This window comes from Gopherus evgoodei, chromosome 2, assembly GCF_007399415.2.
Source record: "Gopherus evgoodei ecotype Sinaloan lineage chromosome 2, rGopEvg1_v1.p, whole genome shotgun sequence".
Classification (NCBI taxonomy): Eukaryota; Metazoa; Chordata; order Testudines; family Testudinidae; genus Gopherus; species Gopherus evgoodei.
Window position 1 is genome coordinate 79,346,803 of NC_044323.1, and position 18,171 is coordinate 79,364,973.

General features: G+C 42.2%; 1 protein-coding gene across 3 annotated transcripts in view; it reads left to right on the forward strand.

Moving 5' to 3' along the window:
• The window catches only part of NEK11 (NIMA related kinase 11), a 172,461-nt gene that overhangs the window by 124,556 nt on the left and 29,734 nt on the right, over positions 1-18,171 (forward strand). For all 3 annotated transcript variants that reach the window (XM_030551096.1, XM_030551097.1, XM_030551098.1), the window contains exons 13-14: positions 2,597-2,657; positions 13,170-13,266. In XM_030551096.1, coding sequence (XP_030406956.1) covers positions 2,597-2,657; positions 13,170-13,266 — 158 coding nt within the window. The remainder of the gene's footprint in view (positions 1-2,596; positions 2,658-13,169; positions 13,267-18,171) is intronic.

Genomic DNA, 18,171 nt, shown 5'->3' on the forward strand with positions numbered 1-18,171 from the left:
TTACAGATCCAGACTAACACGGCTACTCCTCTGATACTTGTTTGTGTTTGTTACTCCATTAGGCTACAGTACACACAATTAGGATACTATATTGGTGCTTTAGTATAACAATTATATGCTTTAACCCAGCGTTAGCAAAAATAGAAAATTTGGAAAATCACTTCATCTTTGTAGCTTCGGGATAAACCAAATGTATAAAGAAGGGAATAGTGGGCAAAGCAATAGGATCAATAATCCAACATAAAAACTTTCAGCAAAATACAAAGTTTCTGCTGAAAGACAATATATCCTCAACTTACATGCAAAAGGGTCTTTTCTCCATAACGGCTCATTTCTTACCCAAGGGAAGTTCTGCCCCGATGAAGCCATGCTTCTTACCTGCACCAGGAATGGGAGCAAAACTTAACATATTGCCTTCGTCTTAAGTATATTGCTGTCAGGCACCGTAGGAACAACGACTGTCAGAATTCAGCTACAAACCTGGATGTGTCCTTTAGATGTCTCCTCAGACTCTAGAGCCAGACCTTCAGCTGGTGTAAATCAGCATAGGTCCACAGACTTCCTCAGAGCTGTGCTGATGTGTCCCAGTGAGAACTGGACTCAACATGTCTCTTTGAGATACAGCAACAAACCTGATTTTGTTGTTCTGCACAGAAAACAGGATGTTTCAATATGTCAGTAAACCAGACTTGGTAGGCTGTGGGTGCAGGCAGACTGTCAAAGGGTTGATCAGCAAGCTTGTCTGTAAACATCTGAAACAGACCTCTGAATCCCCACAGCAGAGCAGGAATTTTAACCCCCTCACCTCTTCTCATCTCTTTTTTTTAAAGTAAGGCCTTGTCTACATGGCGAGTGAGTGCGCAACAGCCATGGTGTGAATCTACAGTGCTTTAGCCTGCTGCACACTAACTCGTTGTGTGGGTCCTGCTATCGCACATGACAAATTCCGTACCTCAAAGCATGCTATGAAATTTTGTGTGCTGTAGGAGAGTCTATGCAGTGAGTTAGTGCATGGCAAGCTAGTACGCTCTAGATTTATACTCTGGCTTGCACTACTCTAATGCGCCATGTAGGCAAGCCATCCGTTTGTTACTGGTGAGAGGTGCTGGTTTAACACACTTATTTACATACAGAACAAATACAACGTTGGCAACAGTATTGCAGACTTCCGCACAGTATCTAGTCAATCTGTTTCAACCCTCATGTGTGGGACTACCCAGGTAAAAGGATAGTTCAACCACCTGGACCACTGAGTCTTTGCTTCTTTGCTGAGATTGCTAACACAGATACAATTTAATGCCCTACAGATCTAACTTTAAAATATCAGAGTCTGTTTCAGATATAAGCACATTAAGCAACTTTAGGCCATACAAAATTAAATCATGCTTAATCCTAAGAGTTCTTCCTTGAGCACAAACAAGCATCAGCCAGCTAAAGACTGCCAGTTTAACATGGTATGTAGTCAGTGAAGCATGGCTAGTAGCCATCTGCTAGTATTTGAAGTACCTAGTAGAGTACAAATAGCAGTTTGTGTACAACAGCCATTCCCCCCAACTACAAGAGCCTAGAATGGACAGTTTAGTAAGATGATGTCAACATAAAATAGCATGCTAGTCTTAAAGTATGAAGGTAATTCCATGTGGCTAGTGTAGTTTGTTTTACACACTACTATAATGTATTCCTTACACAAGACACCAATTTAAATTTATATTTAAGTTTTAGAATCAATATACATTGTTAAAATATTATGGATGAAATCCTGGACCTATTGAAGTTTTGCCATTGATTTTCATGGGACCAGATTTTCGTCCTGTAGCTTCAAATAGTACAGACGTGCCACACTTTTAAATAGCATACCGTAACCTCTCTTGAAAATTGCACTTAGAGTTTACCTTTTGACTTCAGCAGAATATGTTAACTTCTCGCTGAAACATGGACTTCAGCTTATCTTCACCAAAGTGGATGAATAATTCTTGGAGGAATCAAGGCCATAATTGCAGAAAACTATGGTCTGTTTATCTAGTGCTTCAAATGAAAAAAAGCGATAATGTTTTTTATTAAAGTAAAAAATCCCCAATTAGTAATTCAACTACAAATTATAATATTTTCTATCAGATGCAGGCAGGTAAAACATGAGCCTTGGAAACTTTGGAATCATTAAGGTGCTCTCATTTTCCCCTGCTCAGCATGATATTGCTTTAGATATTTCAGGACTAATTAATGTAAAATGCTGATGTTTTGACTGAGATTGCAAGTGATACTTTAAGTGATACAAATTCTATAAAACATCCTGCATATTTGTTGTACGTGTTTGCAGTTCTGTAAGGCAACTAACGTTAGAAAATCATTGTCTCTAATGTCACCCGAAACTTACACTTGGGAACAAAAAAAGTAGAAAACGGCCTAGCTCAGTGGGTTCATTGTGTATATTTTTTTACACTGTGGAGTTCCACCGTTGACATCAGTAAGATTACTTAGAATAGGAAACTCCTTGATAGTTAGTGTTTGCAGGATCACACTCTTGGTGTAGAATGTTTAACATTCTAATGTTCTAATTCTAATATTCTAATATTCTTTCTCACTCTTCCACAACCAGGACAGTGATGTTGAGGCAATGGTCAAGTATTTGGAGAATGTCCTGAATAACAGCTCTCTAGGTGAGATGATGTCTCTTCGCCAGAACTAATAGTAATATTTACTAAAGTCTTCTGCCATCTTTATGGTCTGCACTCCACTCACTCCTTTTCAATCCAACTGCTTTAAGATGACTTTATAAAAAGTAGCATTCTTTAAAATTGCCTCCTTTGTTAACTCCAGGAAACATCAAATGCAACCGCATGTAAAGATGACATTGTTTTGCTATCATGTTGTGAAATGGACAAAAAGCATCATGGATAGTAGTAAACTGAAGCATATAGTGATGGTTTCCATAAGAAAAGATTTTGAAAACTAGATATCAGAAAACTTTCTCCTCCAAAGAAAAAAATCTTTACATCTGTCATATGTAAAGAAGCAGATTGTTTTCACTTAGGCCAAAAGGACCATGGAGTTCAGTTGCATAGTGAAAGTTGTTAGGTATTAAAAAGTCTGGTTGAAGTGTCTTATTGCTATCATTTTCCTAGAGTGGAGAAAAGATTTTGCTGCTTTAGGGATAAAACCCAGCTTTAACATTTATTTTTAGAATGAACCAGCTCTGAGTCTGCTAAAGCTAATTAGCAATTTATCACACGATAAGAGAGAGAGGCCACCTAGGAGAAATATCGTGTCACATTGCCCAGATGAAAAATACTGCAATCGTGTATTTGTGACTGCAAGAAAAAGAAAAGAAAAATAACATGTTTCAAGTTACAGTATTTACGAGCTTCATGACATTACATGTGATTGGATATTTTCTTCCATTCCTCCTCCCTCATCAGTGATCTCAGCATGGTCAAGTGAATAAAATACAGATCTTGGTGTCTAGAGGCTAGTGGTCTATTCCCGGTTCTGCCATTGACTTGCAGTGAGACCTTGGGCAAGTCACTTTATCTTTGTGTCTCACTTTCTGCATCTGTAAAATGGGGATAAGACAACTTATCTTTGTATAGGACTTCACAATTTTCAGATGAAAGTGCAGTATAGCTGTTTAGTCTTATGCTGATTATGCTTAAAAATAAAATAAGTGGGGCTATGTCCAATCAAAAATTGACTAAAACAAAATGTGGTAATTTGCTTTATTATATCACATGAAAAGGATTTATTTTTATAATATTCTTTACTAGAATTCTATAGATATGTCATAGATATTAGCACATATAATAATGATAAAAAAGGCAATTAAAGTTGTCTTTTTAAATTCAGCCAGGATTGGAAAGAAAACAATATTTTCTTTAATATACAGTGTCTCACTCTTGGCAGATATGTAATAACAATTGATTCCTAAGTTTGCAAGATTTTAGCCCAGAAGTCTCTTTTTCAAATTCTAGTTATGAATTTTCATTTCTTAGGAGTTAAAAGTAAAGTTTAAATGAGGGAAAAATATTAGGCTGAGGTTGGCACTGTCACTATCCTAAAGAACACAGGATGTTAATTAATTTTGTTGGAGTTCCATATTGTTCCACAATTTTCCACAATGTTTCTCTGTTTACACTATCGAATGCCTTTTGAAAGTCCACAAAATTGATGGCAAGACTGCCTTGGAATTCAGTTGTGTTTTCAATAATCCGTCTCAGGGTGAAAATAGCATCTGTGCACAGTCTTCCTTGTCTAAGTCCAGACTGTTGTTCATGTAGGATGGTATCCATCTTTCTTTTCATTCTGTTTCAGAGGACTGCTGCTAATACTTTTCCTGTGACAGATAAAAGTGTTACTCCCCTCCAGTTTGAACAACTCTTTAGATCACCTTTTTTTGGTAACTTGATTATGATACCGAGGGTCCATTCTTCCAGCACTTTCTCCTCCGTCCATATTTTGTTGCACAGCAAACAGGGGTATTATATACCCTGACTAAATTTTAGCAGGGGGCTAAGAGAAGGTGCTGCTCTGGAGGGCGCTGGGGGTCACTGCTGGAGGGGGCAGGGGCCAGAGGCACCAGCTGCCGGGGGGCCACCAAGGTCAGCAGCACTAGCTGCCTGGGCCACTGAGCAGCAGCTGCTCCGGCTGTCCCCGAGGCCACCCAACTGCCACTGCTCCCACTGCCCCGGAACAGCTGCTCAGATGGTTCCCAAGGCGAGCTGCACCAGCCACTGCTTGGGAAGTCCCTGAGGTCAGCTGCCCAGGGCCGCCCAAGCAGCAGCCAGTGCTGCTGGCCCTGGGGCCACACCAGCAATGCCGGTGCAGCTGCCTGCGGGGCTGCCCGAGTGGCTAGCTGCAGAGCCGCTCCAGCGGCGGCCGGTGTGGCTGTCCCTGGGGCTGCCTGAGCAGCTGGCCCCTGGGACTGGCTGGTTGGGTGGCTCTGGGCTCAGTCACACTGGCTGCTGCAGAAGTCATAGAGGTCGCAGACAGTCATGGAATCCATGACTTCTGCAACCTGCGTGACAGACACAGAGCCCTAGTCATTAGAAGTGAGAACCTCACATTTCATTTGGGTTTTTTGTCATGCTTTTCATTTGGATTTTATAATGGGATTAAGTTGAATTGTTTCAGGAAGATTTTAAAACAAAAATATAAAATTTTCTCTGGCAATTTTTTGTCGGAGGTACCATTCCTTGTATTACAGTTTCCTGTATTACACATTGTAACACATAAATAAAGCATTTCACTGAAGTTAGAGAGTGGGATGCGAAAAATCAGTATTGACTTCAGTAAGATCTCTGATGCTCTTAGCTATTACAAAGTGCCATGCTTGTCCAGAGCGTCCAGAAGTATGCTGGTAAGTATTCATACCAGAGTAAATACATTTATCTTTTAGTGTACATCACCGACATAATAATTAGATGTGGGATCCATGGCCTCCACTTTTCTCATCACCATTTTCGTTCTGTGAATTCTCTTAATTTGAATGTGGTCCCAGATTCCGTATGACTTTCACAAAGCAGAATGTCCAATTCACATGGTCATGCGGTAACTTGTGCACGGCATGGCATTTACAGATTTGGCATGAATTTAATTAAATTAACAATAACCATGTGAAATTAAAGAGCTGTTCTAAAGTGCTGTGAATTGTACAGAAATACTGGGAACTTGTGCAGATTTTGTGCTGGTCAGAATCTACCAGGACATTTCCATTTTCAAAGTGATCATGAAGCAAAAGTTTGCAGTTTCACATAGCTCTTAGTGTAGGTCTAACTAGCACATACTGTCATAAACAGATAGCTAAGGGTTAATGTCTCTTTCACCTGAAGCACCTGACCAGAGGACCAATCAGGAAACCGGATTTTTTCAACTTTGGGTGGAGGGAATTTTGTGTCTGGGGTCTTTGTTTTCTGTCTGCCTGCTTCCTCTGAGCTTTGGAGAAGTAGTTCTGTTTTTTAATCTTCTGTTTCTAAGAGTAAGGACAAAGAGATCAGATAGTAAGTTATATGGTTTCTTTTCTTTGGTATTTGCATGAATATAAGTGCTGGAGTGCTTTGATTTGTATTCTTTTTGAATAAGGCTGTTTATTCAATATTCTTTTAAGAAATTGCCCTGTATTAAGGTGACACAATACAGGGCAATTTCTTAAAAGAATATTGAATAAACAGCCTTATTCAAAAAGAATACAAATCAAAGCACTCCAGCACTTATATTCATGCAAATACCAAAGAAAAGAAACCATATAACTTACTATCTGATCTCTTTGTCCTTACTCTTAGAAATAGAAGATTATAAAACAGAACTACTTCTCCAAAGCTCAGAGGAAGCAGGCAGACAGAAAACAAAGACCCCAGACACAAAATTCCCTCCACCCAAAGTTGAAAAAATCCAGTTTCCTGATTGGTCCTCTGGTCAGGTGCTTCAGGTGAAAGAGACATTAACCCTTAGCTATCTGTTTATGACACATACCTTCTCAAGTCAATAAAGGCAATGTTACTGATGATGCATTAAATATGCAGTCTATTTTTCAGAATATAAGTGTCTGCGAATAGAGTTCTTTCAGTGTAAAAATTCACAGTTTGAGTTTCAGAGATTGAAATTCTGATCCTTTTAAAGTCTGATTGACTTCACTGGGAATAAAGGGTTTTTTACTGGGTCAATATGATCATACTAACAATTCAGTATAGTCCACTATTCATTTTGGGTTGCCTGTACCGCTGCGTATAGGGTAAGTTTTGCATCAGACAGGACAGGAATGGAATTCTCTCTCCATGCTGTTAAAAAACAAAGAAGGTAAAAAAATTGAGGTCTCAGAAGAAAGCTACAAGAATGAAATTCATTTTGGAAATGAAAGACCTAAGGAGTTCAGTCTGTTTAGCTTGTAGAAGGAGAAGGTTAGAGGCAATGTGATCTCTTTGTATTAGTAGCTGAATAGGGCGAAGATATTTGATACTGGAGGGCTCTTTAATCTAGCAGGTAAGAGTATAACAAGATCCAATGGTTGGAAGTTGAAGCTAGAAAAATTCAAACTGAAAAGAAGATGCATATTTTTCAATGAAGGTAATTAGCCATTGGGACAACTTATTAAAAGATGTGGTAGATTCTCTATCACATGAAATCTTTAAGATTTGCTGTCTACAAGATATGCTCTAGCTCAACCACAAATTATTGGGCTGGAGGGAGGAATCACTGTGTGAACTTCTTTGGCCCGTGTTATGAAAGAGCTGATTGCAATTGTCCCTTCCAGCCTTAAAATCTGTGAATAGATGTGGATCACAGGAACTGTTGCTAGGGAGATCCTCCAGTCCTTCTCCTCCATCCAGTGGAGCGGGGGTGGGGGAAGGGCAGGGTGAAGAGAAGGGGGATGCTGGGGCCATAGAGGCTGTTGCTCAGTTACTTGTGGGCAGGGGGGTCTTTCCGCATTCTCCCTCTCCAGATGTCCCCAGCAAGCAGACTAGCTAGCTGGGCTGGATGCTGGGGCGGTCATTTTCCCCTAAAATAAACTTAGAAAGCTGTCATCTTATAGTTTTGAAATGTGTGTGCTCTGAATGGTTTATTTTAAATTATCTGAAGAATCAGTAGAGATTTCATTGTGTTAAATAGGTGTGCAACAATAGTTATTGGGTCACTATCTAAAGGAGAATAGCCATTCATTTAATGCTGATTTATGGGTGGATTACTCCTGGGGGAATTCTGCACCACTGCGTGTGCACAGAATTTATGTCCCCCACTGATTTCTTTGCTTCCCCACAGAAAAATGACTTTCTGATGGAAAAGCAAAGGGAAGCCACAAAAGCGGTCATGCGCCTCTCCCCAGCAGTATGTTTCAGGTGCCCAGGGCAGCTGGCAGAGAGGTAAATAACTGTGGGGCAGGGGTGAGGACGGGGGAAAACCTGACTGGTGGTTCCTACCCTGTTCTGGGCTCAGCTTCTATCCTGGGCTGGGGAGGATAGGACTTCCTCTTCCCCTGTGTGGCATCTGGGGGGGGGGCACATGTCAGACCCACCTCTAGATTTCTCCTACGTCTGTAGGAAGCTCCACAAACTCCCCTCCCCCCCACACGCTTTCTGCACCCATCACTCCTCAGCTACAGGTGGAGGAATCACTGTACAGGGAGCTGCTCTCCCATCCACCCAGCCCCTGTGCATCCAGAAGCCCTCATACCAGACCTTCACTCTGAGCCTCATGTCCCCCCGCACCCAGAAACCCCCCAGTGAGCCCCACTCCCCTTGCAGCTGGACCACCCTGATGAGCCACCCACACCCAGATCCCCACCCTACCGAGCCCCAACCGGCTGCACCGGGATCACCACCCCACTGAGCCCCGCTCCCTCAGCATCTGGATGCCTCACTGAGCTTCCCCCCACCCAGGCCCTCCCTGCCGAGCTCTAGCCCCCCTATACCCAGACCTCCCGCTGACCTCCCCCAACCATCTTCACCTGGACCCCCCTGCACAGTCCCATTACCATTGCACCCAGAGCTGCCCAACAAGCCTCTGTGCATCCACATTCCCCCCCACATCTGGATCCCCCACTGAGCTGCCCACTCTCAGATTGCCCCACACAGAACCTCTCAATCCACACCTGGATCCCCCCACACTGAGCCCCTCCACACTTGGATCCTGCCTTGATGAGCCTACCTGCCCACACCTGGTGCACCAGGCATGGAGGGGCAGGTCCCTGGGGTGTTTCTGGGGCAGGCATGGTCCTTGCGCTGTGTCAGACTTGGGTGCAGCCTTACTGCTGAGTCCATGTCCCAGGGTGGAACTGCATAGTCATCTCCCACCTCTGTGCAGCCAGTGGTCTGTGCTCCCCAATGCCATGCTGGAGCCTCTACATTTATTTGACAAATAAAATTTGCAGAATTTTGCAGAATTTTAAAATATTGTGTGCAGAATTTATTTATTTGGTGCAGAATTTTTAACTTTTTGGTGCAGAATGCCCTCAAGAGTAGTGGACAAACTGTGCTGAACTAGATGCAAAATATCATATTAATCAAGTGACTGCTTAAAGAAAAATATCTCTGATGAAATAAATACCTTCTTTGAGGCCAGGGTTGCCAAGGACTCTTGGAAAAGTCTGTGAGGATTGTTATGCTAGCAGTACAAAAAGCTCTTCACCAACCTTAACTGAAACCCCATATTTAATTATAACAGCCCCTTCCCAGGATACTCCAGCCTGATGCCCTTGCATCAGCTATACAATACCCATAAGATGTTGTTTAATGGAAGGGAAGCTATTAGTTTGTGTTTTGAGACCAAGTTTTGTTTGGCCATTTGCCAACATAGAGAGAAGGCAAAGTAAGAATGATTTATTTAGCTTGAGTTCCCAGAAAGTCAAGAAGGATGTCTTTAATAATGAAATGTCAGAGCAGAAGAATCAAAAGTATTGGAGCAATAAATATGCCAGGACACTACTAAAGGAGAATATACACCTCTGCCACGACCCTGTATAACACAAATTCAGATATAATGTGGTAAAGCAGCGTTCTGGGGGGGACGGGGCTGTGCATTCTAGTGGATCAAAGCAAGTTCAACATAATACGGTTTCACCTATAATGCGGTAAAAATTTTTGGCTCCTGAGGACAGCGTTATATCGAGGTAGAGGTGTACTGGCTTCTTACTACAATGATGTACCTTGCAATATTACTATTAGCTAGAATTTAGTGGCCTGCCAGGCTTAATACTACTTTGTCTTAAGAAAAGTGCCATTTGTGCCTTCTTTTTAAGCCACAAGTAGTTGGGGCATCAGTTTTATCTCATATTTGAAATATAGCAACAGCACTGAGGCCCGAAGCATCATATTAGGGCGTGGGTACATTACTGATTGAGAGCATGCAGCGCCACCTACCAAGTCATCAGCATCATTTTGGGTAGCCCCTGCAAAGTATTGACCACTCCAACATTTCCTAGGCTTGGTCTACACTAGCAACTCATGTTAGTAGAACTACGTCGCTCAGGGGTGTGGAAAATCCATACTCCTCAGTGACTCAGTTATACTGACCTAAACTCCTGGTGTAGACTGTGCTGTTGACAGGAGGGCTTTTCCCATCTACATAACTACCACTTCTTGGGGAGGTGGATTAACTACACTCATGGGAGAAGCCCTTCTGTCAGCATAGCACTGAAGCGCTACAGCAGCTGAGCTGCACCGTGTGCCACTGCAGCCTTTTAAGTTTAGACAAGCCCTTAGTTTAAGATATTGAATGATAACACAGATGAAGTTGATAAGGGGCTTCTGTACACAGAGACATTCGGGGAAATTAATCTGCATTAACAAAAGGTGTAAATTAAAAGTGGATTAGTTAAATTGCATTATGCCACTGTGAGGACACTCTCATTCACAATTAGAATAACCTTAATTCGGTTTAGTTTAATTCAGTTGGGCATTGAATTACACTAAACTGAATTAAGGTTACTTTAATTCTTAATGAGAGTGTCTATCCAGGGTTTAATCTAGTGTATTGAATATAATTTAAATTCACACCTTTAGTTTATTCGGATCAACTTTCCTCAATGTCTCCCTATTGATAAACCCATTCATACACATGCTTGCATCATACATCATGGTTGACCAAGTTACTAGACGAGTGTTTACATAGTTTTGCCCTGAAATTGAACCTCTACAAGCATAGAAACTTAGAGTGATATATTTTTATATCAATTTATATTCAATTAATTGTTGAGAAGAACTGAGCGAGTCATTTCTCACCATTTTAACTATAAGCACATAGACAAAACGTTGAGTACACAGTAACATTTAGGCACCAGACAAGTAGCTTGGGCTACTGAATGCAACCTCACCTATCTAGTAAATGGCCTTCGGTAGTCTGTATTTCACCTTCACCAGTGATTGTCTGAGTTTTCAGTAGGATAGCTGACATTTTCAAAACCTGGAGGCTTGTGAGATGTAACCTCACTTATAAAACATATCTGACTGATTCCACTTGTCTTATCCCCCCTCACTTCAATAACAACATGATTTTAGTGGCCAGTATCTCAGAAACTGCAAGAAACAAGGCTAGGCACCATCTGAATGCTCGTAATCCCATCATTCAATGGTAAAGCATTAATTATTAATGCTAGTAGCTTGTGAGTATAATGGCTGCTAATATATTGGAACTGAAGTGAAAGTAAGGGAGGACTGGATTTTAAAGCATGGGTGTTGTGTAATTGATTGACTCCCCCCTCCCCCCCTTGTTTTGGTTGCCATTGTATAGTAGTTACATAAAACCTCTCAGTTTCATAGAACATAAAGAAATATTAATATTAATCCTGTGGCTGCTGTTTCCTTCTGCCTTCAAAGTCTGAGGGCTTGTCTACATTAACATTTAGTTCATGGCAAGCTGGGGTGTGAATCTAGCCCGCCATGGTTTAACTATTCATGTGCACTCCACTGATTAACAGTCTGCTAATGCACTTTGATCTAGGCCTGTTTCAAAGAGAACTAGATCAAAACACTGTAATATGCATCAGCAGAGAGCCCATGAATAGTTAGCCCATGGCAGCTAGCGTGGGTAGATTCACTCCCAGCTTGCTGCAGTCTAATTGTTTATGTAGACAAGGTCTGAGAGACCATTTGAAACCCAGGCTGCTGCTGACATAAGGATTTCTTCTTTCCAGATACAGGGGGAGCTATAGCAGCCTCACAGCAAATGCTGCTGCTATGAGACAAAATTGCTTGATTGTCGTGCTCCATTATATAGAGCACGGGTCTAAGCTTGAAAGGTATAAAAAAGAACTAAGGTCAAAGTGTGGCTGGCCATTCATGTGTGAGGGGTCGATCAGCCTGAAGCCCCCTTAGTGTACCCAAGGCAAGAGAGAGCCATTATTTGGAGGGGTCGATCAGCCTGAAGCTCTAGAATCATAGAATCATCGAAGATTAGGGTTGGAAGAGACCTCAGGAGGTCATCTAGTCCAACCCTTTTCTCAGAGCAGGACCAACACCAACTAAATCATCCCAGCCAAGGCTTTGTCAAGCCGGGCCTTAAAAACCAATAAGGAAGGAGATTCCACCATCTCCCTAGGTAACCTATTCCAGTGCTTCACCAACCTCCTAGTGAAATAATGTTTCCTAATATCAAACCTAGACTTCCCCGACTGCAACTTGAGATCACTGCTTCTTGTTCTGTCATCTGCCACCACTGAGAACAGCCTAGCTCCATCCTCTTTGGAACCGCCCCCTTCATGTAGTTAAAGGCTGCTATAAAATCCCCCCTCACTCTTCTCTTCCACAAACTAAATAATCCCAGTTCCCTCAGCCTCTCCTCGTAAATCGTGTGCCCTAGCCCTCTAATCTTTTTTGTTGCCCTCCGATGGAGTCTCTCTCTCCAGTTTGTCCACATCCCTTCTGTAGCGGGGGGACCAAAACTCCAGCAGCCCCAAGAGGTGTGTTTGGTTAAGTAGAGGTGACTCCATGGTCTCTCCTCTTCTGCACGTCAGACTCTGTCAGGGTAGATGCTGGCTATACTTTATTAAAGATGTATCAGGAGCCACAGCCCTGAACCTTCCTTCATGCCCTGCATTGCCATAACAACCTCTTCACAGCAGTCAGGCATCTTTCCCCCATCCATCATCCTGAGCAGTGCTGTCTCTTGACCATTTCTGAAAGGGCTGGAACTAGTCTTATTCTGACAGCAGCTCTTTCAGCTGCACTCCTGAAATCACTGGGGAGCTCACAACACCCCTGTGCAGTAGGTAAATGGTGAATACTATGGAAATCCCTTCACTCATGACAGCAGAAGTCTGAGGCTGTAAGCACAACACTGATACCTTACTACATGATCAAGCCAAAGGAGGAACTTGGCTGTTAGAAGAAAGATCTTGTTCCTATAAATAAATACAAGCAAAATGAATGAAACAGAGAACAAGTCTAAGTAAATTTCTTTTTGTTGAATAGTTTCTCTGTCATGCTTTTCTCCCATGTGAAAGTCCTTTTTATGTAATACAGTGGTTGAATGACAATTATTGTAAACTGTAAATCTGCTTATCCCTGTGAACTGAGTTGTCTCAATGTGCATATAATAATCTAATTAATCTTTAATTAATACAGCAATACCATATGACACAGATGAATTATCTTCCATTTTCTGATTGCCCTTGAATATTGTCTTGAATCTGCAGCACTACCGATGAGATAAAGGTGAATAAGGTTGAGTGTCTGTACATTGATTTGTAGGTTCTGGAACTGTCACCAGAGTGGCTCCAGTAGTGCCCCAGGGATCGAGAGCAATCAACAACACCATGGCTGAGACCAAGCTGAAACGCATGAGGGAGTAAGTAGCGTATATATATATGAAAGCAATACTTAGACCAAGTTGAAATGCATGAGGGAGTACGTAGCATACATATATATGAAAGCAATACTTAGACCAAGCTGACAGTTTTGAATGACAACAGGACAAAGCAAAAAACCTGAGAGATAAGAAAAGAGAGACTGTGAAATGGATCCCAGAATGTTCATTACAACGGAACGCTCGTCTGCACCAGTTGTGAGGGAAGGATTAACCATTGCTTCTGAACAGTTCCCCTGTAATCGACACAATCACTGTCAGACTTTCCAGAACTGTATTTTGTCTTCATTGCTTTCTGTGTTGTTTTGAACTTCCCGTTTTTTATCATCTCAACACAAACCCCATAAATCAGTGGCAGATGTTCATGTTCATGTCGTGTTCCTTCCCTCACCTGCCCTTTGGCCTTTATTCCATCATTCCTGCAAAAGCTTTTTTCCTATGATCTTGTACCAGTTAAATAAGAATATTATTGCTGTAATCTGGGATTTTCAAAGAAGACTAAGGAAGAAAGGCATCAAACTCCCATTGAAACTCCATTAGGCTCCTTTGAAAATGGCTCCTTTGAAAATCTCAGCTGTAATAAATAATTATTTCACTTTATTAATAGAACTGATATCTGTCACTTCCCTTCTAATTATGTATATTAATTAATACAGCTCAGGCCTATTACAGTAATTACAGAGTATTATTATAGTAACCATATCAGATTTATTGTACTTCTATCTAGATACTGACCTATTAGTAATGATGCTCTATCAGAACTGAAGTACAGTGTTACAACATTTCAGCTGATCTTAAATTGTGAGTTCTTCCAGACAAGGACAGTGTTTTCCTGTGTGTAGCAGCAAAGAGTCCTGTGGCACCGTATAGACTAACAGATGTATTGGAGCATGAGCTTTCGTGGGTGAATACCCACTTCGTCGGATGCATGTTCATGTGTGAGGACAGCACATTCCCGCTGTTACCAGAATACAAATAATAAATACAAATTATTAGCAATAGTAGTTATTTAACTGAAACCTCTAGAGAAAAAGAACCCAACATTATAACATTGGTGCACTACTTAAAACACTGTGCTACACTGAAACGCACAGTAGAGATGGGCCCAAGAGAAGTAGGCACCAAATATCTCTTTTACTGATGGTCACTCTGAACCAGCTGAGGCCATCCAGTTTTACAGCAGTCCTAAATGTACCGTCGCCCTAGGATTTCACTTCCTGGATTGGCCACAGTACTGAGGTCACTCAGCGTTGGCCAATCTGATTCTTGTCAGTACCACTTTCATGGAGAGCACTTTTGAGAGTGACACATGCATCATGTGCCCAGTGGTTCAGAGGCGAGTTTGGTTAGACAAAATACCCAATAACCTCGCAGACTTCGCCCTACAGGCAAATGGAATGACAGGATAAACCTGTGCTATTAAAGATATCTTTAGATGTCTGTAGATGTCTTTCATTTCCAGCTGAAAAAAATAGAGCTCTGCCAAATTACTCCGTGCAGGATACTGGACAAAACGTACAGCTTGTAGACCATATTTTCATTATCTGTGCCCTTGAAGATGTTGCTGATTGCTGGGTTAAGCTTTTGGACCATGGTCTTGCTAAAGCTATTTAAAAATAAAGTTGCATTTTCCAACAAACAGTATTTGTCAGTTTTCACGGGCTGCTGAGACAGATCATGTGTAATGTAAACTATTTCTGGGCACCCAGAAACTTGTAGGATGGGCTTCTTGTGTAAGTTAAAAATTGGGAAAGAAATGTTAAGAGAGTGCTATGCTATACTAGCTTGAAAACAACATGGCCACGCCCAGAAATATTTTAATAAACACACAAATTTTGGTGAAAACCCTGGTTTAACATATTGAGAATGATGGTTTTTTACACTGTGGCCTCTTTACGCTGCCAGAGAAGCATAAAGGGACCTTTTTGTAAATTAAAATCAGAACCTATTTGTATAAGTCCAAGTAACCACTTCATTATGTAAGCATGCACAGGATTTGTCTGTGGTTACAGCATTCTAGGGCCCTTTGCCCATTGTATGCTGTGCACCATGCCACTGTCCGAACATGCACAGGTGAGACAGTGTGTTAATTGCAAGAAAATGGGGATGGAAGTGCAGATGGAAGGAAATGGCTGATAAGCAGCACACATGCCAACACACACACAGGGATTATGGCAACCTCCGTGTGTGAACAATGCATGCTTAGAATATTGTGGTGGGGACATACAAAACAGGTTGGGTGAATAGGTGTATGTGTCTGGCCAGAAGGGGACCATCAAGTATCAGCTCTTCTGTGCTACTCTAAAAAAAACCCAGCATATAAAGCACTGCAAATCTGTGCAAGACAGTGCTGCTTAGAGCAAGATTCATATAATTCAGAGTTGTGTTCAGGACCGGCACTAGGGGTTTGAGCGCCCTAGGTGGACGGCAATTTCGCCGCCCCACGTGCTGGTCCCACAGCTCTGCTGGAGCTGCTGCAATGGTGCCTGCGGAGGGTCCGGTGCTCCGTGGCTCTGGTGCAGCTGCCGCAGTGATGCCTGCCGCCCGCTCCGGCAAAACGGTGCCCATCAATTATTCTGGCACCCTAGGCGATTGCCTAGGCTGCCTAAATGGTAGCACCGGCCCTGGTTGTGTTGTTCAGTTTCACTCAGGGAATTGCAACTTTCAAACCTTACTGTAGGGCCTTCCAGTTGACAGGCTCCAATAAAAGAGAGAGATTGTATATTTTGTTATGATAGTAATTCAGTCGACCAAGAGTCCTCTTTGGGACGTAGAAAGTAAGATCAATAAGATGGAATGGCAGTGTGGTGGAATCCTTGTAACTGGTACATTTTTATGGAACCAGAAGCTTGCCAATTAATGATTCTTCCCATTATCTGATACTTGTAGGAATAACTTTGTGCTGAGAGATACGCTTTTATTTTATGAATTGCTTTAAAGGTAAGCCTTGTACACGACAAACACTGCAAATTACATTAATGAAAGAAACTCATTTAGTCATTAGGGTGAAACAGCAAAAAAGCATGTGGTAGCAAATGTTAATTGACCTCTGTAAGTAATGTGAATGGGCTTGCAGACAACATCAGGCAGGACAGTCAATCAAGTAGATGTCATGTATTCATTGTTTGGCGTCATTACAAAGTATTGCAGTGACTCCGTTCCCTGGCAGTGCATAGACATGCTGTTTATCAGGGTACTAATGTAAGCAGATTTGGCTAGATCCATGCACAGGGATTTTTGTAGTGTGTTCATATTAGAGGATGTCAGGAGATGGTGCTAAAAGAACATCTCAGTCCTTACAGGAATGTAGAATGAAGTCACTGAGCTTTTTGAATATAACTCAGATACCCAACCACAGTTTGCCATATTTAGAGAAACTAATTTTCCTCCTCTGAGTGATTGTTTACATGGATTCAACTCATGGTGTGCATGCATCCCAGACACTTAAGATCGGGATCTTTTGATCAGCAGCATCTGTTGAGGCCATAGCTGCACCCTCAATGGTCCTGCATCACCCCTCGAAAGGACTCAAAGGACAGAGTGGAGCTAACTGTCCCTTAGTTCTGTCTTACCACCATGGCAATATGACAGAACTGAGAGAGCCGTGTCACTGTCTCTTGCACTTGTGCTTATTAAAATGAATTTGTTGGTATATAATCACCCTAGTAGTGTCATTTGTAGTTAGTTAGATAGTAGTTTTATAGGTTTTAGTTTAAGTGAACTTTTTTCCTAATGTTTGTTTACCTGGTAGTAGGTGGGCAGCTTCATAGTTCAATGAAGATCTCCTGGGTCTCAGTGTTGTTCATCATGTGAGGCAGCTGTTCCCCTCCATGATAGACACTCAAAATGTTTGTTTGGTCTCAGTGAGGAGCATATAGCTGAGAAAGATTCTGTTTGTCATTCATTCTCCAAATAAACTTTATTAGTGAAGGATTCTTTTTCTTTTTTCTTTTTCCTTTCTTTTGGACAAATCAATGAGATCTGCTTCAGATCCATGCTAACAAACCCCTTCTGGCTCTGAGTAGTCCTCCACTGAAAGTGCCCCAGCAGGCACTGGCTCTGGGCTAACCTCCAGGGCTCCTGCTTCCTCACTGAAGCATTCTTCAGATGCTCCTCCTATCAAATCTTGTCTTAACTTCACTACCAGGGTAAGTCAACCTAAGTTACGCTACTCAAGCTACGTGAACAACGTAGTGTGACAAGGTCAGGACAGATGGCTACAGAAGAGTGTTAGAAGGCAGATATATTGGTCCCAGATTAAGCAGATCCCTTTTCCCTGGGTAAGGTAACAGGGGCAGTTCCAGAACAAGCAGGAACTTGCTGGAACCAATTAGGCAAGCAGGCTAATTAGGACACCTGGAACCAATTAAGAAGAAACTGCTAGAATCAATTAGGATAGGCTGGCTAATCAGGGCACCTGAGTTTAAAAAGGACCTCACTTCAGTTTGTGGCGTGCATGCGAGGAGCTGGGAGCAAGAGGCACTAGGAGCTAAGAGTGAGAAGGCAGACTGCTCGGAGACTGAGGAGTACAAGCATTATCAGACACCAGAAGAAAGGTCCTGTGGGGAGGATAAAGAAGGTGTTGGGAGGAGGCCATGGGGAAGTAACCCAGGGAGTTGTAGCAGTCGCGCAGCTGTTCCAAGAGGCACTCTAGACAGCTGCAGTTCACAGGGCCCTGGGCTGGAACCTGGAGTAGAGGGCGGGCCTGGGTTTCCCCCAAACCTCCCAACTCCTGATCAAACATAGGGGGAGTTGACCTGGACTGTGGGTTCCACCAGAGCGGAAGGTCTCTGGGCTGTTCCCCGACCCACAGGGTGAATCTCTGAGGTGAGAAAATCCACCAATAAGTGCAGGACCCACCAAGGTAGAGGAGGAACTTTGTCACAG